The 26,855-nt window shown below is 37.2% G+C and overlaps 2 protein-coding genes across 3 annotated transcripts in view; both read left to right on the top strand.

The window, feature by feature from the left end:
- Nucleotides 1-2,949, top strand: part of LOC139148580 (sodium-dependent multivitamin transporter-like) — a 41,604-nt gene extending 38,655 nt beyond the window's left edge. The window contains exons 12-14 of the mRNA XM_070720064.1: nucleotides 22-127; nucleotides 564-703; nucleotides 2,137-2,949. Coding sequence (XP_070576165.1) covers nucleotides 22-127; nucleotides 564-703; nucleotides 2,137-2,299 — 409 coding nt within the window. The 3' untranslated portion in view covers nucleotides 2,300-2,949. The remainder of the gene's footprint in view (nucleotides 1-21; nucleotides 128-563; nucleotides 704-2,136) is intronic.
- Nucleotides 2,950-11,778: 8,829 nt separating this feature from the next.
- LOC139148222 (endosome-associated-trafficking regulator 1-like) lies at nucleotides 11,779-20,042 on the top strand. Of its 2 annotated transcripts, none has more exons than XM_070719536.1 (7): nucleotides 11,779-12,083; nucleotides 15,246-15,328; nucleotides 15,431-15,822; nucleotides 17,488-17,599; nucleotides 18,178-18,240; nucleotides 18,417-18,553; nucleotides 19,290-20,042. In XM_070719536.1, the coding sequence occupies exons 1-7, from the start codon at nucleotides 11,813-11,815 to the stop codon at nucleotides 19,396-19,398; spliced, it is 1,167 nt and encodes a 388-aa protein (XP_070575637.1). In that variant the 5' UTR covers nucleotides 11,779-11,812; the 3' UTR covers nucleotides 19,399-20,042. The 2 variants fall into 2 exon arrangements, with proteins under 2 accessions (XP_070575637.1, XP_070575638.1); XM_070719537.1 differs by having other exon boundaries at nucleotides 11,782-12,083; nucleotides 15,434-15,822.
- Nucleotides 20,043-26,855: the final 6,813 nt, after the last annotated feature.

Raw genomic sequence — 26,855 nt, 5'->3', positions numbered from 1 at the left:
ATCATGATCTTTGTTTTACAGGGGTACATTTATCGGGCTCTGGGTTGGTTTAGGTCTCGGTATCTGGGTCAATGTCGGAGCTGTAGTTTATGCAGATGTCTTGGACGATGTCATATCATTTTACAAGGTAATGTTATTGTTGGACATTTTAAAGGGATACAGTCGTCGGAACTGTGCTCAAAGGTCATATGAGACCCATACGACCAATGTAGACACTGTATCCAAGGTACGATGGTGATTGATGAAAGTTAAAACATGTCTGTCATAATCTACATCTACATCGTATAATTTAAATGTTGTAGATATGATGATGAGGTGCATCTAGATACTGTGCACGAAATACTTTGTTTGTAAACAAGAAACTCGTATAGACACAGTTTCGACGACTGTTTTTCTTTAAATACTGATCGACAAGGCATAAGAAACCGCTTCATCACAGGGAAATCTAGATAAAACGTCTGAACAAGGATAAATTCGAAACCAGTCGTTCACATTAAAGTATAAGATTCAAAAGAAATTGTGAGATATGGCCTTAACAAGATTGTTCCCCATCCGTCTTTCAGCTTTCCTTCATGTGGTACAGCACTTTCACCTTTCTCGTCACCGTCATCCTCGGTGTACTATGCAGTGAGTTGATCCGCTGTTTTGTCCCCAGCGAGAGATACAAGAAAGTTGATCCTCTACTGCTCGGAATGCTTGTCAGGTAAGATGGCACTGTGACACATTCTCGCGATGAAGCACTATAGAGCTCCAAACGTATACGTCATCACTTTTAAGCTTTTTATCACTGTTTTCTAACTAATAGTTAACATTTAATACACAGTTTCTATCATTACAAACGATACTCAGAAGCCATGTAGTGATACAGCAGATCAATGCATGAAATTCCAACGTATGCTGTAAAAACCCCTTACAATTAAAATGTCACAACACAACTATTTAAAATCTTTATTGATTGAAGTATTTTTAAAAAGATGTGCCTTTTTGCATGCATTTAAATTGTTCTCACTTATTAAAACATTTCAGTTTTTCGGTGAATGTCCTTTCATCCTCCATATTAAAAGAACATACAGGCCCATTTGTTCTAAATTTGTACATATTGAATTGTTTACAATGATCACAGCTGTGTTATACTGTGTTGACTTGCCTCGTAATGCATTATAAACTAGTGAACGATTATAAATTCTGCTCTGGCTTTTACTGGCAACCAATTCATCGCTTTGGACACACTGTCACATTTTTAGACTCTTGACGACACGCATTGCATTGTTTTTAACCCTTTCACCCCCAGTTCTCTGTATATAGGTCCAACTTAACCATAGAAAACAATGGATATTGGACAAACCATGTAGTTAATCAAATAAAGTTTGTGGTGTTCCATACAGAGTCGAGTATGCGTTATCTTGATGAGACATGATTAAGGGATGAACTAATACTTCAGATGTCTTTTGGCTCAAGAATTTACATAATACGTTTTATGTTTGTGTAGATTATTTTCTCGACACTTGGTGAACACGACATTTCACATCGTCTGCTTGCACGGGTCGTTGATAGAGCTTTCAAAATGTAATGCCTGACATGATCAGTCGTCAAAATTGTAAAACTTACCAAATTGTTCACAATATTCCTGGAGTTGAAACTAATTTCTCCAGTCAGTGCGACTGTGTGAGTCGGCATTTCTTAAACGGACTCTGTGCCAACCGCGAATGCCATCTTGGATTGCGTTCTCGCTGCATGGGCGCTATCTGAAAAATACCGCGCAACGTAAATGCACCATAAATGAGCTCGATTGCGCGTCGCACGCGCGCACTCATTCATAATGACATTTGAACACAAAGCATGCTTGAGAGATCTTTAGACGATTAATTAGACTAATATTCAAACTAAGAATGGTGTTTCATTGAATTTAAATCACAACTATAAGCTACCCAGCTCAACATTGCTAACACAACATATCTTTAAACCTAGCTAATAACGGTTACCAGAAGAGGGTAATCATATGACCTCTTCCTTCAAGTTCAAATTCAAACTGAAATAATGTTTTTCAATTTTTCTTAGTCACAACATGAAGCTTTGGAACGATGATCGTGTAGAATCATAAGAATATGTGACGTATGTGTGTCTTTCCATTTATAGGCCTAGAGAGACACAGAGACACCGTCGTCTTGGCGAAAGGAATTATTCGGAGGAGGAAAAACCATTAAAGGGTTCCGAAGATGCGGTTGTCAAATTGGGTAGCAAAGCTCATACACCAGATGATCAAATAGCCATGATTGATCTGAAGGGGAAAAATGTATAGGTGGAGGTAGAGAGTCGAGATACAGCTGTAAGCCAAGTTTGCCCATGGACCCCATGGTCGATATTATACGTTATACATAAAATAGTCCTGTTTTGCATACTGACCTACCGAATATGTAAACATGTGCAACAAAAAGCATAATTTGCTTAAACGTCTTCAAGGGGAAAAGCGATTAAACGTGAAAAAACAAAAACAAATCTGTTCTGTGAATATAATAAGCAAAGAAGATACTGTTAAGGACACGCATATCTTTTAGAATGTCATATTGTGATGATCTTTGATGTACTTCTGCAGATTAAGATTCTTTGGAATCCCAAAATATGAGCAGAGCTTTCGGTCGGCAATAATCAAATCAGATCAGCACATGCTAAGACAATTTTAAAATAATCTGCACGATAAAATTCATTTCGGATCTGTAGTTCTGCTCTAGTTATTGAAATAAAATGTTGTCAAAAATAAAAGGTCTCTCAAATTGAAGGGTGTGTGTCAATCGATAAAGTTCAAATTGAATATTCGCAGAAAGCAAGAGTACGTGTATCGCGTAGTCACTCTTTCCAGGTAGTTGAAGTATTTATCCTTAGAGCTGAATGCACCTTGGGGACAGATATTCGGACTTGCAACTTCATTATAGTACAATATTCTTTAGGGACTGGACACAAATTACAGGGGGGGTGGGCCGGTGTTTTTGGGGGTGGGTCACCATTTTTCGCGCAAGCATTTTTGAAGGGTCATAAAATTTTGTGCAAGCCTATGGGGGAGGGTCACCTTTTTTCATGCATCAAAGCTGAAATTGCATGTGCACGTTATGGAATACTGAAAAAAGAAAAAATACCTCCTGGCACTTTCATTTTCTGCCATTACCATTATCGGCGCGCCCTTCGGGCGCAAATTTCAGGTATAATAAACAATGTATTGATGATCAAAGCAGCCACATTGATTTAAGTTGTCATGATTTCTACTTATTCAACACTATTGTGCATAACTGTCCCCTATAATGACTCTTTCAATAACAATTTGGGAGATTACTTATTTGACATCATTCTCCCATTGACAATACATTGGGTATAGGTCGGTGTCAAACGTTCATGTCGCTGTATGTACATTTTTTAATTTTTTGAGGACATTGACAGAATACAAACTGTTAGAATAGTGCATAGTGTCATCAATAACAACTGGAAGCTTCAGGTCGAACAACTTTTGAATAACAATTTAGGATCAGATAACCTATGAGTTATTTGTAGTTTCCTCATAGCCTACAATGTATAGTGAATCAACATTTTGGTGAAATTCCAAAATCAAATTTCTTGGCACAACCATTGACTTGAAACCACTCTAGTCTAATCATGAATATTAATACTAATAATTAGGTGTACATAAATGCATAGGTTTACCAAGTTTTGTATTGGAAAAAAATTATTCATAGTTTCATCATAGACTGCCATGTATAGTGAATGGACATTTCAGTGAAATTCCAAAATCAAATTTCTTGCACACCATTGACTTGAAACTACTCTAGTCTAATCATGAACATTAATACCAATAATCAAGTGTACATAAATGCACAGATTTTCCTATTTTTGTATTGGAAAAAATTATTCATAGTTTCATCATAGACTGCCATGTATAGTAAATCGACATTTAAGTGATATGCCAAAATCAAATTTCTTGCACAACCATTGACTTGAAACCACTCTAGTCTAATCATGAATATTAATACTAATAATTAGGTGTACATAAATGCACAGGTTTACCAAGTTTTGTATTGGAAAAAAATTATTCATAGTTTCATCATAGACTGCCATGTATAGTGAATGGACATTTCAGTGAAATTCCAAAATCAAATTTCTTGCACACCCATTGTCTTGAAACTACTCTAGTCTAATCATGAACATTAATACCATAATCAAGTGTACATAAATGCACAGATTTTCCTATTTTTGTATTGGAAAAAAATTATTCACAGTTTCATCATAGACTGCCATGTATAGTAAATCGACATTTAAGTGATATGCCAAAATCAAATTTTTTGCACAACCATTGACTTGAAACCACTCTAGTCTAATCATGAACATTAGTACCAATAATTGAGTGTACATAGATGCACAGATTTACCTATTTTTGTATTGGAAAAAAATTATTCATAGGGTTTCACCATAGACTGCCATGTATAGTGAATCAACATTTCAGTGAAATTCCAAAATCAAATTTCTTGCACACACATGGACTTGTAACCACTCTAGTCTAATCAAGAACATAAATATCAATAATCAAGCATACATAAATACACAGATTTGCCAAGTTTTGTATTTAAAAAAATTATTCATAGTTTCTTCATAGACTACAATGTATAATGGATCCACATTTCACTGAGCGAAATTCCAAAAACAAAGTTATTGTACACAGATGCATGTGTTACCACCCTCTTCTAATCAAGCAAATTATGTCAATTATTCAGGGTCATATATACACAAATAGTGCATATTTTAATTCTGAAAATTTTTTTTTACAGTTTTGTCATAGACTCCCATGTATAGTGGATCAACATTTTATGCGAAATTCCAAAAACAAAGTTATTGTACACAGATGCACATTTTACCACCCTCTTCTAATCAAGCACAATTATGTCAATTATTCAGGGTCCATATATGCACAAATAGTGCAAATTTTAATTCTGAAAATCTTTTGACAGTTTTGTCATAGACTCCCATGTATAGTTTTGTCATAGACTCCCATGTATAGTGAATCAACATTTTGACAGAAATTCCAAAATCAAATATCTTGTTCACATGTGCACTTGTAAACAACCCATGCTAATCAAGTATATCTATATCAGTTATTAAACATCTGTATATGAACAGATATAGCTAGTTTTATACTGGAAATACACATTCGTAGTTTTCTTATAGTCGACTACATGTATAGTGAATCAACATTATCGATAAAATCTAAAAATTACATTTTTTGTACAGGCATGCACTTTTTACCTGCCACTTCAAGCAAAGTACATTTACATGAATAACACACATATGATTTGATATTTTTGGACAACGCGTTATATCGGCCACATTTTGTCTTCCTTTCGGGAGGGCGACTTAAAAAGTATAGCAAGTCAGAAGGGGGTCTTTAACACATTGCGGGTTTTTTTGGGGGGTATTGAGTAACAGGGGAGGGTCACTTATTTTCATGCACGGATAAGGGGGAGGGTCACTAATTTTTGTGCATGAACTTTGAAGGGTCACTATTTTTTACGCAGCGGTTTTTCGAAAAACACCGGCCCACCCCCCCCCCTGTAATTTATGTCCAGTCCCTACCACTTGGGAAGCTCGCAAATTCTATTGCCCCAATAGAATTAACACAGGAATGGCTGCCATTTTGCAGGATGGCTGCAATTTTGAATTTCAGATGTAAATATTGGGTAATTTGTTTATCTGGTACCTAAATTGTACGGTGACCCCTTCCCCCCGGATTTTCATTATTGATTAGGTGAGAGTATGGATGCAAGTTTCCACAGAAAAGTTTGAGAAAAGGTTTCAATTTCGAGGCGCATACTGTCTTAAGCAAGACCGGCTACTTTATTATTGTTACGACCCACTAGCAAACCAAACTTAAAGGGAAACAGTCGTCTGAACTGCGCCTGTGCGAGTAGCTGCAACATGTAAATCATACGATGTAGATTATGACAGACATGTTTTTAACTTTCATAAATTATCATCATCGCACCTTGGATACAGTGTTTACATTGGTCGTATGGGTCCCATACGACCTTTGAGCACAGCTCCGACGACTGTATCCTTTTAATATTTGTCAGTCAAACGAGGGTCATATTACACACCCTAAATACTATCCAAAATATGTACCGCATGATAAGAAATGAAATAACAAATACGCAAAATACATGATATCACAATTAGTTATTTAACATGTATCTCTCCACGAAGGTTTGACTGGAATGATGAAGCAAGGGGTAAATGAACATTCCCTGACAAAAGAGCACGCCAAACATCATTGTTCGTTTATTAACCCATTTGCTCACACACGTTAGCTAATGTTTGTGCGTCTGTGTGTCTGTGTGTCTGTCTGTGTGTCTGTTTTCCAAGAACGGCTTATTGGATCAGAATCAAATCTGGTACATAGATTCAGTTTGCAAATAGGCGATAATTGTTTTGAGGATGTGGCTTGTATATTTATGCTTATATGCATAATGAATGATTGTAGAAAAAACGAATGATGGACAACGGCTTTACAGAATTTGATGAGAATTGCGACAAACGTTGATCACACTTGAATATATGATCGGCGAAAGATACTCAGGATGAAATGTAAGTTAGTTACTAATATGCATATATAATGACATTACGTAATTAGGGATATATATCTAAATTGTCGTGATCAAAGTTGATAAAATTTGCTACGTACATTGGAGATACTATGATATAACATTTTTGAAAGTTATTTAGCACTTTTACAACAGATAATGAGTAATTTTCATATTTAATGAACATTCCCAATTGGGGATATATATCTGGATTGACTGTATCAAAGTTGACGAAACTTGCTATGTATTGATACTATATGGTATAGCAATATTGAAAGTCATTTAGCATTTTTACTTCACCTATTACTAATTTGCATATTAATCATTTTTCTGAGTAGGGATATATCTGCATCGATTTGATCACAGTTGATGAAACTTTCTATATTAGAGATACTATGATTAACATTTATGAAAGTTGTTCAGCATGTTGAGATCAGCTAATAACCGATTTACATATTTAACGAACATCCCTTATTAGGGATATATCTGACTTGATCAAATATAACAAAATTTGCTATGTACAATGAAATAGCCTACTATTTTAATGAAAGTTGTTCAGCATTTTGAGCTCGGCTAATTACTAATTTCGCATATTTAATGAATTTTGCTAATTATGGATATCTGAATTTATTTGATCAAAGTTGATGAAACTTAATCGCAATGTACATCGAGTTTCCAGTGCATTGCCTTGCAATTGAATTTGCTCGAACCTTTCACGCACCATACGACGCACGGAACGATAACAGGAGCAGAGTTTTATGTACATTCCCGCTTTTTTTACTGTTGGATTTATCAAGCGATAGACACGAATAAATGATTACAAGAATCAAAATCAGCAATCACCATTAATAATACTCTACACTCATAGGTGAGTTGAGTTGTTGAACGAATGACCTGCGTATCTCGCAGGAATGATAACAAAACCAGAACATCCAAAGAAAAGTAACTCGAAAAACGCTATCTTTGACACTTGCGGAATTTCACATTTGTATTGAACTTTCTTGATTTTGCTTAACTTGTCTCCATTTTTCTGCCGCCACTTATTGGACAAAACCAAAATATAATAGGTAATAGAAACAACCAAACTAGTGAGATTGTTGAGTAGAGCAAAAATCATCTGGCAAAGAAAATCAAAAACTCAGAAAGCCGTCATGACACCAATTAAAGCTAGCGTCTTGAACAAAATAATCTTGCTTCTCCTTTTGAGGAAAGATGACGATTACAAAACCAAACAGCAGAGTAACTGGTCAAGGGACCTCACTTTGGTCACGAAACACCGTTAGGACGAATCACAAGCGTGAGACCGTTTTTCGGGGACCCAGGTAACATGACCAGGACCAGGATCTAAGCACTATCGATTCACCGGTGTCTCGCAATGCATTCCACACAAAATAACAACAATGATCCACTAATTCACTATATCGTAGAACTAACAACAGTAGATCCGATGTGTGAAATTGCCTTCATTTCCTTTCAGCGTAATTATTTTAATGAAAACCGATTTTTATACTTTGAAATTGCTGAATTCGAAATCAAAGGTACATATTTTTGTGACTAAGGTTACCTACGCCACGCCATGTTTTTTCCACACAATGAGATAATAAAAAAATATATAAACAAATAAATAAACAAAAAAAAAGTCAATTTATTATTGAATAATTAAATTATTTTGAAATTGCTGAATGCAAATTGAAGATACTAATTTTTGTTACTGAACTTTATGTGCCACACAGTGCTCTTTCCACACACAAAATTAACGAATAAATAAATAAATGACTAAATAAATAAATGAATAAATAAATAAAATAAAATAAACAAACAAACAAATTAATTAATTAAGTAATTACTGAAAAAACAAAAGATCGGATTTTGAAAACTTTGAAAAGTACAAATCATGCACAGATCAAGTTTTTTCGTTGAAAGAGTATTAGTCATTTGATATGTATAGCTTCTTTTTCTTCAAAACACTAAAGAAGAAAACTGGAAAAATAATCAAATTTTGTATCACTCGATTTTTCTCTACTTTTAATATGTTGTTCAGAACTGCCAAAAGAGCCCAAACCACTGAAAATATTTGTGTTCCAATTTGTTTGAGGTCATACCACAGATTGACTGGACATTATTGCGATTACTATATAAGTCTGGGACACTCATTCATGTATATGAAGGCCCGACATGCATCCTTCTTCAGTTTGCAGGGGCATAGTGATAGCTCCGGATATTTCAATTTGAAGTGTAAAATATTTTGAACGTAAATTTACCGTTTTCAATGTTAGTTCAATGAAATTAAATTTGAATGATTTCCCACGAGGACATTAAATTTGGATCTTTCGCAAGTCCCGCTGAGCATCAATAGGAAAAAGTCCTCGCCCGCTGATAGGAAAAGTTTTACTCGTCTTCAGACCAGGATTCACTAATGTCAGTTTGGAATTTGAAAAATTTGTCGACTGCCCCTGATAAGTTTCAGTATATAATTGTGCTTTTGGGTTTTTTTCCTGTTTTTTGGGGGTTTTTTTGTAAATTGCATTGAACATTAAATTCATTTCAAGCTCTATCAATTTTCAACAAGTAGCCCGATCGAAGGTAAAAATCGCTTGCAAACGTGTCAGCAGCGGCACGAACAGTGCTGCTTTGTTGGCGTTCCCTTTGTACTTCGACATTTTTAGGAAGAAGAGAAGGAGAAATCTTAAATATTTTTGCAATATAATGAAATATTTTCAACATCTTTTGCAGCCTCTTAAGAAATAAATAATTTCATGACATCCACTTTTCCAGTTAGCAATCGTTCGATCCGTTACAGCGCATTTAAGTGTACCGTTTTTATGAAACTTTTTTTCTGAAAAATATATAGATATATACGAAGCGTGGCTCTGACGACCGCTGAGGATGTTGTTGTCATCACCACAGACCGAATGCTGATACAGAAGATAGAGTTTACTTAAGTATTATGCCTGGGGGTGGATTCATGGGGGATGCCGCCCTGTTTATAACTTTGGTGATTGAGAGGTGGGAGTTCAGCATGTTTTTGAAATACTCGATGGGGGTCAGTGTGTTTTCGAATTAAGACACTGGCTCATACTTTCATAAAATGCATCGTTCCAGCCACGAATTGCATCGTTCATATGCAGTTTTAGGCACGCACTTCGGGGAACGTTACTCTAATATATCGGATATATATCTTCATGTTTGCAAATTGAAAGTGTGTTTTGCAAAGCATCATACCAGCTACATATTGGATCGTTCAGTTACAGTTTTCGGCGCGCCCTTTTGGCGTATAACTTCGATGTATCAGAGATATATTATATATATCAGACAAATCTGGATGTTTGCAAATTGAAAGTCTTGCAAAGCGTGCTAATCATTATGAAATATGCAGTTCATATACAAATCATGACAAAAACCTGATCCTTTGCTGATTTCTCTGTGAGAAATCAGTATGAGAAAGCAACATGCGCTAATATTTCACAACACATTGTTACAGTGACATATTTTAGAAAGAGAAAAATGAAAAAATATATTCCATTCTCACTGATGCAACTATTTTCCTTGTCACAGATTTCCAAATAAAAAACAATTTTTCATGAGTAAAATGATAGTTAACAAAAGCACTGTTTTTCGTGCAGCGTCATTTTTAACCCCCCCCCGTAATTTCTGTCCAGTCCCTAAGTCAAGAGAGTTTCTGTGATGTCCGTGTGGAGTTTCATCATGTTTAAAATTCGAACTATGAAAGTGAATCGAAAATTTACTAATAAATTTTCCCAGTGCTGTAGTACAGATGGCTGCGCCTTCCTAAAGAAAAGCATGAAGCAATAGTCTTTAGTCTAGCCCTGCGTACGAACTTTACTTGTTCCGCATTCCAGCTGCAGTGCTACATATATTACAGTGGAATTTGATCGAGTGTCCGTTTTGCCTTGCAGAGCTCGACAAGTCAACATGTTGCTTATCATTAGAAAAGTAAACATTTGCAACAAACTGAGTCTTTGATGTTAGATTATACAGCGCGTGCGGCGACCGTTTCCCATACACTGTCTCGTCTACAATCATGACAGTCGTTTCAGCATGCCACTCATGCACAACAAGCTTGACACCGCACTATAGCTATAGCACATCATCAAAGTTTTCTTTCAGCTATTTGTGCTTTGATTTGGTATAACTCAGACAAAACTCACTGGCATATTTTTCGAGTGTCGGATCTATATCTCGAGGAAAGTCCTCAACATCAACCGGACTGACTCTGGGCGTTTTATTATAGTAGAACATTGTATTTCTTCAGCAAGGTAAAGAATGTTTTGAAGGCAGAGAGATATCACCGTCCCCTCAATGCTAACCCGTTGCTGTGTATGATGTTGTCCGGGAAATCAAGTGCCAAAATACAGTGAATTATTTCAGAAACACTGGGTGTGTTATTCAATGGCACAAAATGTACCGTGTTGAATTGCACTTGCATGTGCAAAATCTTCAAGTCTATTTTGTAGCTCAGAGAAGTGTCAATTGAGAAAGTTTCATTTAGCTGAGAAAAAAGATAAAGCGGGATTAAAGTTTCATGCAGGAGTGTTTAGCATTTTCTGGTTGACAATATTCAGTGTTGTATCGTGTCAAACTTGTTGATAGAGTAGACTGCACTGGCAATGCTACAGACTGCATGCTGAAGGAACTGTTGCCGTGATTGCTGACATCGAGAGAAGAAGAAAAGATTTTTTTAAAAGAATTTACTTGTTTCTTCATAAAGTTCCCAATTTAAAAGTAAACACCTAAAAGAAAACTGGTGATGTGCATGTAGTGCAGTGTTATGCTTGTTGTGAGTGACATGCTGAAACGACTGCAGTGATCGTGACGAGACAGTGTATGGGAAACGTTTGCTGCGCTCTGTAATCTAACACCAACCAAAGACGAAGACTGAATTTGTTGCAAATGTTTACTTTTCTAATGATAAGCAACATGTAGACTCGTCGAGCTCTGCAAGGCAAACCGGACACTCAATCAAATTCCACTGTAATAGCTCGAGATTTTGTCTGGGTATTTGGGTCGGACGGCAAAACAAGTCCGACCCAAATACCAAGGCGAAACCTCGAGCTACAGCACTGCAGCTATCCGCATTCATGAACATGATGCTTTGCGCTCCACAGATTTTTCGTTGTCATTTGAGGTCACGAGGAGGTCATGAGGATCACCCTAGCCTCGTTTTCGTTGCAGTTAACATGGAGGCCGAAGAGGGCGGAAGTGGTCGCAATGCCGACAACCCGTTTTCCTTTGACGCTTTCGTGAAGCAGAAATCGTCTAATCCCATTAGCTCAGAAAAGAAACCAAAGAAGAAGAAGGAAAAGGGAAGAGTTGATTCTGATAAATTCGTCGACATATTCAGCGACGACATACCAGCTCAGAACTCCTCCAGTGGGACGCCGACGCGATCAACTGTTGACTCGGGTCAGACATCGGATGGATCGGGTTCAAGCAGTGCAAATGCATCAGGTATTAAAATATAAAATAATATACGAATGTTTGAGGTATTGAAATAATATATAAGCTCCTGAATTGTGGCCACAAAATATTATGGATAGCTTTAAAGTTTACTCTGCCCGGCGTACTGACATACACCATGGATGTAAAAAATCCATGCATACACTGAACAAAGCTAGATATGCAATCTTCTTTCTTTCTACCGCCATGTGTAATCCATGAAGATGGATTTGTTCGGTTTTACCCGCGACGTTCCTTAGTCGGCAGTTTCTTCGATAGGGAGGTAGTGCAGATTATTATTCCCTGTCGTAAATTTAAGGGTTGTAGAAGTTTACTGAACTGTTACAAACCATTCGCAAATTGTATGGCAATTAGCAGTAACGACCTTTGAGAAAGTTCATTGCCATTATTTGAATTTTATCCGGACAGTAAACTGACAAAACAAGCTTCAACCATGGAGGGAGCTGTACCTTGTCTTAGCTCAGAAGTTCCATACACAGCTGCTCTATGTATTTCTTGTGTTTCTCAGCTTCCCATCATCCCCCAGAAGGAGAGAAAAGGATGCAGACCTCTTATTTGTGCACCTGGTGCCTGAAAAAGCATTTCATTGAGAGGTTTTGAAAGACTCAGGACAGTGGCCTGACATATTTTGTCAGTCTCTGTGGTAACTGATCACTGGTTGTGCTTGGAAAATTTAAACTTTAAGCAAAATGAGGTCTAAGGTCGGAGCTTCCCACAGGTGTAAAACATTTGTGAAATTCTCTCTCAAGTGGAGAAGGGACTTACATATGAACTAAAGGCTTATAAGAGTTGAATATTTTAGCATGGCTAGAAGCCTTTGGAGGGACTGTAAGGGTACTGTTTTTCTTGAGTGCTGGTCACACACGACCAGTCAGCCATCCAGCATCGACGGAACATTACATTTTATCTTGAAGACTGCCAAATGCTAATTCAACATAGCTGCAAACCTAGCTGCAATAGTGTACCCAATTGGAGTATGCAACAGATGTTGCTGTATTTGTGCCAGCCCTCATCATGGCTACAATTCCCACTGTGAAACAACGCAGAAATTTTGCACAGCAGATGTACTGTTCACAGAAACAGTCCCACGGGCTATGGCTTGACAATTTTTTTTCCGGTTCACTTGTCCGTCGGACAAGTGGATTTTCAATTTCACTTGTCCTCTCAAAAATTTTACTTGTCCTCCATTTGTAATAATCAAGACCAAAATACTTGCGACGAATTCCGTATCGGCTTTCAGGGCTTTCTTATTTTGGTAATTTTCGCCGATGTTGACGCCAATTTTTCTCAAAAGTTTACATTGAAGTAGGCCTGCGTACGGTCTGTGTGTTCCCGGCATTATATGGCCTCCACTTCAAGAGCCCTTATAACGCCGGGAACACACAGACCTGTACGCAGGGCTAACATTGAATTTGAAGGTACATATCATACATCAGCTTCCCGTGTTTGGCAAGCATAAATGCCGTCGTAAAAAGATTGGTCAGTTTCTGTCGCTGGTCGTCGTCATTCGGTTCACGCATTGTGAGTGCGTGCGCGTCACGATCTCATATGCGATGCGCCAAACAGTCCAAATGCGGTTGACTAAACTCGTGAGACCTTATCGATTCAACGCGAAACATGTCGTGTCTGTCAAGAAGAGCATTTCGCTTGGTTTGGCCATGGAGGTAGTCTCTTCCTACCTCCATGGTTTGGCAATGGTGGGGTATTTGAGACACGACGTACAGAACATTTTGGAACCGTCATATTTCAACCAAGGCCACTGTGCTTTCCAAATTCCATTTCGGGAGATAACATCTACGGCGTTTTTCCTCATCATAACGCTTATGTTTTAGATCTTTTGTCAGAAACATTGTTCTAATCATCACATCGAGACGTTGATTCTCAGACGATCCCACTCACGCTGGCCCTCGTGGCGCCGTCGTAAATCATCACAATGTCGTTTCTCAGAGTTACACAATGCCCATCGTCGTAAACTACGTGCCTCTTTACGGCAACAACTTTGCTTGACTTTTGCGTAGGTCTGCGGAGCGGAAATTACGCTCTGGCTTGCAAAAATGCACAATGCCTTGTTTGCATTAGTGGAAATATTACCGTAAAATACTCATATTTACAGCGATCACTCCACAAACTATCTGACAACAATGTTCGTCTACCTTGCGAGGCCGCATGAATGATTTTGAAGTAGGCCTACTGCACGGTTGATCGTCGATAAGCACTATGGCATTGGGTTTTGCAATTTTTTACCTAATTTGTTGGGGCGGAGCAGTCAGCATACAACAGAGAAATGCTGTTTACGCCAAATTTTAAGCGACTCTTTAATTGGACGATGAAACAATTTCATGTCGATCATCGAAAATTGCAACATCTGCGTAAGTCGGCAAGTGAATTGCAGAAGAACGTCACAATTGTATCTAAAAAAAGTCAGTGATTGACATTTATTTTGTGTGAACGACAACGTAAATCGGACGACACGTGCACAAGCTGCAACTTAGGTTCGCGTTGATTGCGCCAGAAGTTGTATAAACAACTTGTCCGGCGGGCGACCAGATTTTATTTTTAACTTGCCCGAACGTAAATTTCACTTGTCCCGGGCGTCGGGCGATAGGAATTGTCAAGCCCTGCCACTGGCTATGAATCTTCTCGTTGACATTTCACAAGAGTCTAGCATCCTGGTCATAAGTAAATTCAAGTACACTGACCAAATGGTCAACAGTGATACTCTAGGTAGAAAAAATAACAGGATAACAACTCTGACCGATGTTTTTGTTCAAATCTGCCGCCATCTTGAGTAAGATGAGGTCTTGCCAGATGTAACAGTTTTTTCAGTCTAAAGTGTCACTAATAACCATTTAGTTGGCAGAGATGGCATCGCTTACAGCCAGCAAACAAGACTATGGTGAAATTTCTATAAGACAAGGAAAGATTCACTGCCCTTATGACTGTCTCTGTGCACGGCAGATATGCTGTTCAAAATGTGTTTTTGTTGTTACACAGGGGGAATTGTAGCCCTGAGTGCCAGTGCGACAGCAGACTCACACATCCCCTGGGCTATGTTATCGCAGCTACTGCAAACTATACAATGCCAGTCGATACTGTGGTGAGCATGAGTTTAGTGTGGATCTTGACATAAGTTTGAAATTTTCTTTTTTTCAGGGCAATCAAAATCTGAAGAATGCAATCCATTTTCCTTCAAAAACTTTTTAAAGCAAGACACAAAGCCTTCATCATTGACCAAGGTATGGTATTCTCATGTGCAATTTCTTTTATATTAACATGAATTTTAAAATATTTGGAAAAAAGATTTGTTCAGCTTATGACACGCTATGTATTTTTCCCAGCAGGATGACCTGAAGAGTTCAGCTAACATCGATGGCCTGCCTGACATTTATGACAGACTTCATGATGAACAATTTCCCAATGTGAAGGCTGAGACAAAAACCAAAAGAGTAGACATTGATTCCGTAATACTGTCAACAGACTCAACACTCAGAGGTTCATCCATCGATATAGCCATGAACACCACTCAGGACATTTTTTCGCAAAAATCTGGGAGAAGGAAAAAAGTGAGCGAGCTTCCTGACATTTTTGCAGACCTTGACGAACCTGACGATCTCAGTTCAATGAGCAGAGAGGAGATCACCGCTAAGGTGAAAAAACTGAAACAGGAAAATAAGTCACTGAAGAGGGATCTGCTGGATGCACAGAATGCTGCCACACAGGAATCAGAAAGGTGAGATAAATGTTGTACAACAATTTAACATTATATCATGAGGAGCTATGCTTGTATTTATTTTTGTATAGAGGCACCCTTAGACAAACACTGATATTCTACACACAAAACCATCTCATAAGTTTGATTGACCCATCTTGACTATGGTTGAAACTTTTGATGGTTTTTGAGTAATCAGCTAAGAAGGGGAAAATCAATGTTTCCTGACTTTTTTCAACCCTGATCTTGTCAGGCCAATCTGCCATATTCTCATGTACTTTACATGGTAAGTTATAGCAGGTTTAGTCAGTAAAAATCATATTTTCATTATCTATATTTTCAGTTGCCTTCAATCTTTGTTAAGAATTTAACATCCAGGACATGTCAATGCCTTACTGGATTTATCCAACTTGACCTGATAGTAAAATGTTAGCTTGCAGGATAAAGGTGAAATGATGGGGTATGCTTGTTATTTCATCACCAATAAAGTCACCCTCAGAAAAAACACCAATTTGTTGATGTGGCCTAGCGTTCTTCAAGTGTATTGTGCCCATTGTTATATCTGCCAAATTTTGGCCAATCATGGATGGGAAATCAGTAGTGTAATGGCTAAAGTGAGTCAAAATCTGTACCGCACCAGGCAAACATAACTTTGTATTCAATTCATATCACCTTGATTCATCTTTGTCAAAACTTTAGGCTTATTTGTGATTTGCTCAGATAGGAAAAGTCACAGCCTCCTGACATTTTTGTAAACACAAAAGAAAAAATATATTAAATCAATAAGACACCCCAAGGGTATTGATGCACGCTGCAGTGAGAGTGAAGTTTGTAGCTAATTGTATGCTGTGGTCTTTTGCAGGGCTGAAATTTGTTTACCAACAACTCTGTCAGCCAATTTCAAGATGCTAAAGCATATCATTGACTCAAAAGTGTAAATGAGACAAATAACAATATCGAAAAACCATGGTGTTAGAAAAAGGATCTGATATAAATGAGACTAAGATAAGAAAGGAGTGCATGGCATTTATGTCCAAATGGGCAATATTTAGCACTTGTACGTTGCTATGAGAGAACAAATCTTACTCATTTCTTCACTGAACAACATTCCACAATTAATGTATGGTAAAAAGTGAGTCATTTTTATAAAGGTAAAAATGGTCAAAAGTTAGCATTACTGGAGCTTTAACTTGAAAATTCATAATCTAATGCTAAAGTGGGTGTATGAAAGATGAAATGCTGATTTATTTAGAACCTTAAAAGTGAAAATGGTGTTTAGCACACAGCATGTGGCTCAGATTTTAGTGAAATATCAACTCTTCAGACACAGGGCAAGAAAATAGTTCAGAACATGAAAATTTTGTATAGCCTCAAATACTGATAGAATGATTATAATTCTCTACTTCAATATTTCTTACCAGTTATTACAAGATATCACTTTACTACTGACTAAAATGATAGTGGGCACTAACTGAATAAGAGAGAAATATGTTGAATGACACACAAAAAGGTCAATTGGCTAAATTTGTATATATCCTTGCTCGTTGCTGCTCTCTGTCAGCTGTAGAGGGGTGACTGAAGCAGAACACAACAGCAGAGAAACGTGATAAGCCGGAGCATTCTCTACATCTGACCTTAATTAGATAAAAACAAGTGAAAACAAAATTGTTTTGAATCCATTTGCAGAGTTGCGGCCATGCTCGGAGAAATGAAAAAAGTCCAACAAAGAGAGGCTGAGGATACACAAGCCCTTGAAAATATGGTACAACAGGTGGAAGAGAATCTAAGGTTAACAACGGTATGTGAATAATCTGATGTGGAAAAAGGGTGTTCCCTTGGCAGGAGAGCCAGTGAAAGCCCTTCAATGGCACCAGTGCATGTTAACTTTGCGATTGCTTAGGAAGCAAAGCTGATCAGCCAAGCACCGTGAAGTGCTGTATGTGCCATGCACGGTACTCATGAAAAGTTCAAAAATGGGTGTAGAATGCCTGAAAAGTTTGTCGGTGAATTCAAAAAGGAAACAACATATTTATTGTATAGAACATATACATCAATAGCTTGTCAGTCTGTCAGATTTAAAGTTGATATGCCCATGTAGACAGTGTGTCAGGAAACAGCCTTTGAAAAGGGAAGTTAAATTGGAAGAAAAAAGGATTGGAGAAAGAAAGTCATGTCATGAGAAAAGAGGATTTGTTGTTTACTTCAAAAGTTTGTCTTTCAAAGAAGACATATTTACCTCAGTGTTGTATTATTTTTCCACCATTTATGATGCAAGGAAAATATTTCAAAAATTCTCATGCACAAATTTTGTTGCTTATATTTCATCGTAAACATTTATTATAATTACAAATTTCTCTTTTTTGTCTATATTGCCAGACAAGGGCTGTTGCTGCCGAAAACATGGTCACCCAACTCAAACAGGAAGTCAAAGCTTTAAAGGTGAGTCTTCTTTGTGACCTTTGACCTCAATGACCTTTGACTTGCCAGGGGTAAAGTGTTCAGGTCATAATGGAGTCGAGAAATAGATAACAGAAATCAGTTGTATCACATAAACTGGTGAAAGTCTCAGTGATGAACTAAGCAAATAACGTTCTTTTCATTTATTACATAACCAGGGTCAGATGGCCGTCCTCAGCTCAGAGAAACAGCAGTTAGAAGCTGAGCGTGCCAATGTGAGTGCCATTACTCAAACGGCTCAAACTGCTGCTGAAAAACTCTCTGTTGGTGCTACTACTGCTGAACTAGCAATCAAGTAAGTTACACATGTGACCCCCCAAAGTATGACATCACATCCTGGTATTTTTTTATTTGTAGTAAATTAAATCTGAACATTCTGCAACAACCAGCCACATTCACCGAATTCTGTGCAAAATTACCACTGTACCAGTAACCTATGTTCAGGCAAATATTTGCTTTTCTTCTCATGACAAAATGTTCAAGATTTTGAAATTCACCAAAAATACCAGGATGTAGAGGTTACGGAGGGGTCATGAAAACGGCCCATTGAGAGGACTTTGAATAGAACTGTCTTAAACATTGTACTTCACTTTCTACACCTCAACATTTTATAGAGTTCATGTAGAGGTAGATCATGTCAATAATGAACGGCATTGTCTGCCAAAACCTGAATGGCATTTTTCACTCAGTCAGGGTCAGACAGGTATGAAATCAACGCTTTGCTTTATGTTGTATCTGTAAACAGATTTTTCATTATCAATAGATACATTTTCAAGTACTGTAAAAATATTAATTGTTCACTGGGATTTAATTTCACTATTTTCACTGGAACATAAAATCAGCTAAATTAAATCCCAGTGAAAATGTTGAATAACAATAGAATCTGTTGATTTATTGGCAAAAACTGTGATGTTTAAAACATCAAAAATTGTGAAATTAAATTTCAGTGAAAATTATTGATTCTACAGTAACATTCATTTCAAATTCTAACTTCAATCTTCTCCTGTTTCTCATATCTTTCATGTTCAAAGTCAGCTACTTGGCGGTGTTGGCACATTGAAACTCATCTCCGAGACTCTGTCAAGTATCGCCGTGGTTACAGAGGAGAAAGATTCTGCAAACTCTCAGCAATCAAGCTAGCATCCAATGGGCTGACAGCCTAGCAGCTGTGTCTCTCAATATATTGGGAACAATGCAATACTTTGACTCTCTTTGTTCACAGAAATTCATGTCAGTCAGAATCAGTGGCCGTCTTTTCATGATAGTGTGGATAGTGCTTTCAAGTTCAAATTCAAGTGAGAAAGAGCAATAGATTCATCAACTGTCTTTCAATACTTTTGTTATAAGGAACCGTAATGTTTAAGTACATGATATACTGCAGTGCAATTCCTGGTGTAGTGATGTTCCTTAGGGCAAGGATCAGTGCATGGTAGTCTCTAAGACTTCACAAATCACTTCTCTTCTGTCTTCTGTCAAAAGCTTTTTAGAAACCAATAAATTTATTCATATTTGATCATCATCATCTGTAACCATCAGAAAATCAAGTTGGTGAAAATGAAAATTTATCATGAAACAGTTTTATTTATGTATAATTTAAGTCACAATGCGCTTCCAAGTAAGTTCTGCATCTTTTCATGAAAATTCAGGTCAGTTTTTGGCATTTACGTTGTAAAACTATGCATCCACATTCTTTTGAAACAGTTTCCACTGTGCTGCATGTCATTGTAATAGTCTGTTATGACTTTTTTATAAAGGAAATAAAAAGATTATTTCATATTCAAAAATGTGTCAACAATTTTTTACTCTGAAACAACATTAAGCTTTGAAATTTGAGGGATGTGTGAATTGTGATCAACAAACCAACCCACAAGCAAATACTTTCTCAGTGCACTGGTTTCATTGGGAACAGAGGAACTATTTTTGAACACTTCTACTGCCATAATTTTGCCCAAACTCATTGTTATCATGGGTGATCATGCACATTTTCAGCTGACGTGTGTCACACATGTGGGCTTATGGTTCAGCAATGTCTGTCTGCTTGTGTCAGCTTGTCTGTTGTCTGTATAGATCAATATCTCAGATATCAAATGGCAAGAACTGATCAGATTTTAGTGGGCTCGGTATGCATATTAATGAAGTTATCAAAGTTTTAATTCTTCTGTTACATGGTTGTCTATGGGACGCATGATGACCATAGTGTTATATACCAAGATTTACTGCACTAAATATGATTAAACTTGCCATATAAATTGTAATATGCAAGAAAAAACGTTTGGATCGTCACGCCAATTAATTGTTAATTTGAATATTGTAATTAGTGACACAATTCTGAAAATGGTTCACCGATGTTGTAGATATTGAAGTGACAGACATTTTACGGCGCTGTGAGACATTCAGCAGAGCCATGTTAATTAACAGCTCGCAGTGTTGATGGTATAATCTGAACCTGTGAAGGAAAGGACTGCTGAGTACTGAATGCTGGATTTTTCATGCCTTTGTCACCTCAGTCCTGTAGTTAAAGATGCTAGTGATAGCGCCACTACTGCGTGGGGAGTGTCAATGTTAGTAAAATGATAGTTTGACCATATCGGTCGTTTGAGGGCGCTGTATGTACCATGTCTATGTATGGAGTGTGACTGATCAGAGACTTTGAATATTAACAGGGATAACAATAAAAAGACCTTGTTCCAGCTTTTAAATTCAGACAAAATTGTCAGCAATGTGGTAAATGACCTAAACTGGAAGATATAGAGGTTTAGTCGCAGGAAGTTTGCCAAAAACTTTCAAAGTTAGTGATGGGAAATGCCACATCTCTGGGGACGAAGAGACCATTGAACATGCAATTTTGATTGCAGATATGCAAACGAACTATGGGCTAAATGCAAATTATTCTTAACAAAAGAGCCTTGACTGCATGAAGACACTGACTTGAAAAAATGGCAATAATTAACTGGAGCAGACATTGATGATTCAATGTCAGAAATAATATATTGTATTACTTCTTATGTTGTTAAATACACTAACTGGAATATACGAAACTCTGTGGTTTAAGTTACAGTCAATGCATAAACTCATCAGCCACTAATTACCATATCCTGTAATTAATCACAAAAATTAATGAAACTTGCTACTTACATGTATGCTTATGTTACATACCACTCTATGATAAAGACTAGTTCAACTATATGACAGCCCTGACTCACTTCTACACACATGAGCATGTTAACTTCATATCTGGTTACTGCGATAAAGCACTCCGCACTAACTAACTAACCCATCTCAACAAAGCATCCACCTATATTCGAAAACATTCAGACAGGGCAACAAACAAAACATTTTCTGCATTTTTGATTGAAATGGGGTCACTCAGGGTCATTGACCTTACAAGTACACAGAAGTAAAGTGTTTTAAGCATGCAAGGCTTTGCTGTTTTTGGTCCCGATTAACTTAGGGAAGATGCCCCATTGCTTTGTAGCTTAATGCCTTCAAGAAAAAATGTAACACTCTTAGTTTTTTGACTAGATCAAAGATTACCTTCCTCTGGAGTCTGTAATATCCCAAAATAGACCTGCTGTGGTTGTTTGGCGAAAAAGGTCAATTATATCCTTGAATAAGCTAAATCTGCAAAGTAAGTTTATTTATTTGAATTTCAAGAGAAAAAATCTAGAAAATTCAGCCCTTTTGGAAACTTTTTGTCTGCTACAGCAGACCTTTTTTTCTGGTGGGGGGGGGGGTACCCACAACGCCCTCACGTTTCCGAGTATTCGCCTCTGCTTCCTTGAGAGGGACAACATTTTCTGACGCTACTAACTCCTCAACTCACTTTACACATCTGTAGGAGTATCAAACAGTTTTATCACGTATCTTTCACATGTTAATCTCAAGTCAAACAAGAATTTCTGTCTGTCGGAAAACTCAAACTCATTTACAATTTTATTATTGTTACGATGCGCCATATTGTTTGATAAGATGTCTGTGTTTGTAATTGTAGGGCTTCATTTCGGTTAGAATACAATCCACCCCACACCAAAATAAACACCACATTTCATGTGATACATGTCCAAAACCTAATGGATTGTTCATTTATTTGAAATGGTTTACGCAGGATTCACATATGAGAGTAAATATGAGTGGTTCTTTGTAATAAATGTTCGAAAGAAAAACGCGACGAAAATGGGTATGAAATACGGATACAATACCTAATCCGGTACTTCACACGTTAAAACAATAGACGTTTCCCAATTGGTGTGTGGAGGGAGGGACTGTGACTTATCATCCAAAACGTGACCTGCCAGGTGGCTGTATGTCGAAGAAAAGTCAATTATATTATTGAATATAGGCTAAATCTGCAAAGAAAGTTTATTTATTGAATTCCAGAGAAAAACAACGGGAAAGTTCGACCATTTTCGGAACTTTTTGTCCATTCCGCCGGTGTCCACTTCGCCGGACCCTTTATGATTTCCCGGGGTGTACCCAAAAACGCCCTCACACGGCCGAGTACTCGCTAGTGCTTCCTTGAGATGGACAACATCTTCTGACGCTAACCCCTCGCCTCACTTTACACATCCGTAGGGGTATGAAAGAGTTTTTATCACGCATCTTTCACATATTAATCTCAAGTTTAACAAGAGTTTCAACATGTCGGAAAACTCAAACTCAGGTACGAATATCCTTGCGTACTATGGAATCACCATTGTACTACGTATGGCAATGAACTAACTAGTCTCCACAAAGGATCCACCGATATTTGAAAAAGTTCAGACAGGGCACAAAAACATTGTAACAAAAACAATTTTCTGCCCTTTTTATTGACATGGGGTCACTCAGGGTCACTGACCCTAAATTACACTGGAGTAAAAGAGTCTTGAGCATGCAAGGTTTTGCTGTTTTTGGCCCCGATTAGTTTGAGGATGATGCCGCATTGCTTTGTAGCTAAATGTACGTTAGAAAGAATGTAACACTCTTACCTTTTCGACTAAATTAAAATGCTTGCTCGCCAATGGAGGCCTTACATCCATCGTATTCATAGGTTTTTTAAGGTAAATCTTGGATAAAAGATAGCTTAATTATTTATAGCAATTATGCAATCTGTGTAAAAGTGTGCGATGAAAGTGGTACATGTTTCTCGGTGGTTGAAATTATAAGCTTGTCACCTGTTAGTCATGCATGATTCCTTTGTCATGAACGCTGAAAAAACATCAATACCCTTTCTTTTGACAACACAGATGCCATTTATTCCTTTAGTTTCCTTGAAAGTTAATCTATTCACAAAATCACAAAATTGCTATCTCCTCCATGGAAAAGGGATTGATCTCCTCATTATTCACAGTGGGAAATAAGAAAGTTATGATTATCAAAAAAATGTTGTCAGAATTTTAAAGTGTGGACGAAACAGTTCTGTATACAGAAGATATTTGCTTCAGTTCAATGGGTGATTTCTGTGTGTACTGATCATGGAGAATTGTGGTTAAGTTCACTTCCTCTCGATCAAATCCGGCTGCCCATATTTGGAGAAACGCGTCTGATTATTATTTACTTTAGTATCTTTCTTGATATATCTAACTCGTTAACAACACGGGCACTTCAACTGTCGCTTACATGTTAACATTTTACTTGGCAAACATTTTGATGGTGTCTTATGTATATATAATGCACTTTAGAATGGTTATATAAGACGTGACCACTGTATATATACCTCTGTATATATGCCGCAGTATGTCTGAGCGAGTCAAATGTCATACTGATGTGACGAGGAGCCTAAATATATGTTATGTCCCGTGCTTTACTTTCTCCACTTCAGTACATACCACATTATGCTGTCAGCTGAATTATGCAAAAGACATCTAACTTTGCAATCAATGCCACGATTAGGATAATCAGATTAATGTAATGACCTGACCTGACAACTACACATTTCAACAGAACTAAAACATGACAAATAGCTGAAGGTTAAAGAGACAGCCTTAAGAATGATGTTTTGGAGAAACGCGATTTAATTTGGTCTCTTATTGACATATTTTACTCGATAACAACATGTTAACATCAGCCTTAAAAATGGCAAATCTTGTATATGTTATGTATTATGTTCAGTAAAAAATAAAGAATCTATGTGTTCTGATTCTGTCTCTTAACATTTCTATATATAAAATAATAGCTGTTCCTTTCTGTGCAGCTTTCACGTTTATCCAGTTGTATATATTCTAGACTACTTTCCGGTCCTATTTTGTGTAATGAGTCAATTCACGAAATTTTCACCAAATCGGATCAAATCTTAAGTTATCATTAATACATATAGACAATATACTACAATATTATAGAATGAAAATGGCCAAAGGAAAGGATTTGGGCCGAAGAATATAATTATACCAATTTATATACACATTTTGAATATTTCTTTGTAGTTACGCGGCGCGTTAACCTAAACCAAGGCATGTCAGGCGTTGCTCTCGCTATGCATTTGTTTTGGTGCGAATACTCACAATGTTTGCCGAGAGCAGTAGGTTCACGAAGCACACATCAACCCAACCAATGACACCTGTAGCACTGAAGAGATATTGCTAGTGTGTCCAATGGTGTAGGGGTCAGACTGCCGTATCGGTTGTGCAGTTATGTTATCACAACATCCATCTACTGTTATTAGCATTTGTTTGTGGAAGTGACACTATTGAAGTCTGAGAGTCTAGTTGAAATCCTACATCATCATAAAGCGACTGACTCGAGAGCCAAGGACCTTATAGTATTCTCTGTACGGTCCATTTCGGTATTGCCAGGCAAAAATCTACTGCACACTGCAAATCTACGATCGGCAACGACCATACAAACAAATGAGTTCGAAAGGGTGCTGTCGACAGACTAGAGGGTCACGTGATATCATCATGGCCGATACTGACATACATCAGAACAAACAACATCCAAAAACCAAGCCCATCATGTATAACTTAGTCATTTTATATACTTGCTGTTAGCCAAATCCCTTTTGGAGTATGGGCGAAGGCCAAAAATCTCCGAAGGCAAAAATACTTCGTATATAGGGATTAGACTAACTTACCGTAGGATTCTTTTCTTTAGAGTTGAGTATTAGGCCCACTAATAGTGCCCTCCTTGAGTTAATTTATGGCGACGTCATATATATGTGACCTGCAAAAGTTAGAGGTCAGCACTTATTGCTAAAGTCGAAGGTAGGACAATGCCTTGGCGATGCCCTCATTTGAATAACGCAAGGCAAACATGACAGGGCTGGAGTTTATACTGACAGCGTGCAGCTCACAACTGACCTTAGCCAGGGAGAGGGGGCAACATCCAAAGTGTGATTGTTATAATAAGGCCAAGTAATTAAATTCTTTGTTTTGCGTCCACTCTAAATGGGAAAAGGTACGCGTCTAAGCGGCTGAAAAACACACACAAGGAAATTAACACAATGTAATTTGATTGCAGCGAATAAAAATTGTAACAAATTTTAGTTCTGAAAAGCTAGCGTTTATGTCCTAAAATTTCCTATTCAAATACACTGTGTGTGTTTTTCATGAAAATTTTAAAACCTAAGCGGGCGGGGACGCAAACAAAGAATTTGATTACTTTGGCCTAACCTATGTGTCTGCCAAACATCAACCTACTCTGAATGACCTTGTACATATAAGAAATGTTCAATTGGAGAGACACGTCGCGACAAAACTTTGATACAAAGGAACAAGATTGAAACTTATTTGGGTGAATAGGATATTGTAGCAATGTTTATTTATTCAGCAAAATTTAAGCTCATCTACTTTTCTTTTTTTCTTTTATTGTAATTTACTTGTTCTCATTGCTAATTTGTAATATTGCAAAATTCCATCTACGCCGTTTAAAGATTGTTCTTTGTTTGCCGTCCTTGGATTTTTGAAACACCTACCAGCCAGCCAGTAAAAAACAAACAGACAAAAACAAAAGTGTATTAACATAAGCGCACTTTTTATTTGGTTTCTTTTGGAAAAATAATACTTTTATTAGTAATAGTGTTAACATTGTGTTTGTTTTCTTAATTTTCACTGAAAACCTACCAGAAAGCACCCTAACGCTTTTGAAAATTTGAACAATTAAAAGAGTCCTATCTCTAAAATTAATCCATAGTGTTTAGGGCTTTATGCTCTGATCACTATACATTACATACCAATGGTAAGTACGACAGCTATTTACTGTACAGTTGGCGGTCATGTGACTCGTATCGTATTAAAATCGTAGATTACAACAACATTTTCGCGTTGTAACACCATTTGAGTAAACTACCATGTATCTTAAAAGATTATTTTTATTATAGATGGTAATATGCATATTACTTACAATCATTAATGATATAAAAACGACTCGTGCTTATAAGATCGAATAGTCTGCCTTTTTTGAAATGGTCGATCGAAAACTATTAGAGAAGGTAATTTACCATACATGAAAATCGGGGTCACAGGACACTGAAACATAGTGTTGTTTAATATATATTAAATTGATGTTTTGCAGACGTATACTCTGCTCTGTTCTTTTATATAAATACATTATTGATGCTCTAAAAGTAGTTCAGGCCACAACGCGATCCATCTGACATATTTAAATATACGCTAATATTTGTT

The sequence above is a fragment of the Ptychodera flava genome, chromosome 13 (assembly GCF_041260155.1).
Source record: "Ptychodera flava strain L36383 chromosome 13, AS_Pfla_20210202, whole genome shotgun sequence".
Lineage (NCBI taxonomy): Eukaryota > Metazoa > Hemichordata > Enteropneusta > Ptychoderidae > Ptychodera > Ptychodera flava.
Note: the sequence above shows the minus strand (reverse complement) of the source record. Positions and strands in the feature narration are given on the sequence as shown.

Bases quoted from the DNA above. Each gene is read 5' to 3' on its own strand.
- LOC139148222 (XM_070719536.1), top strand. From the start codon at position 11,813: ATGGAGGCCGAAGAGGGCGGAAGTGGTCGCAATGCCGACAACCCGTTT. The intron at 15,823-17,487 runs GTGAGATAAATG...ATCCATTTGCAG, and splicing joins GCCACACAGGAATCAGAAAG to AGTTGCGGCCATGCTCGGAG. The intron at 18,554-19,289 runs GTAAGTTACACA...TCATGTTCAAAG, and splicing joins ACTGCTGAACTAGCAATCAA to TCAGCTACTTGGCGGTGTTG.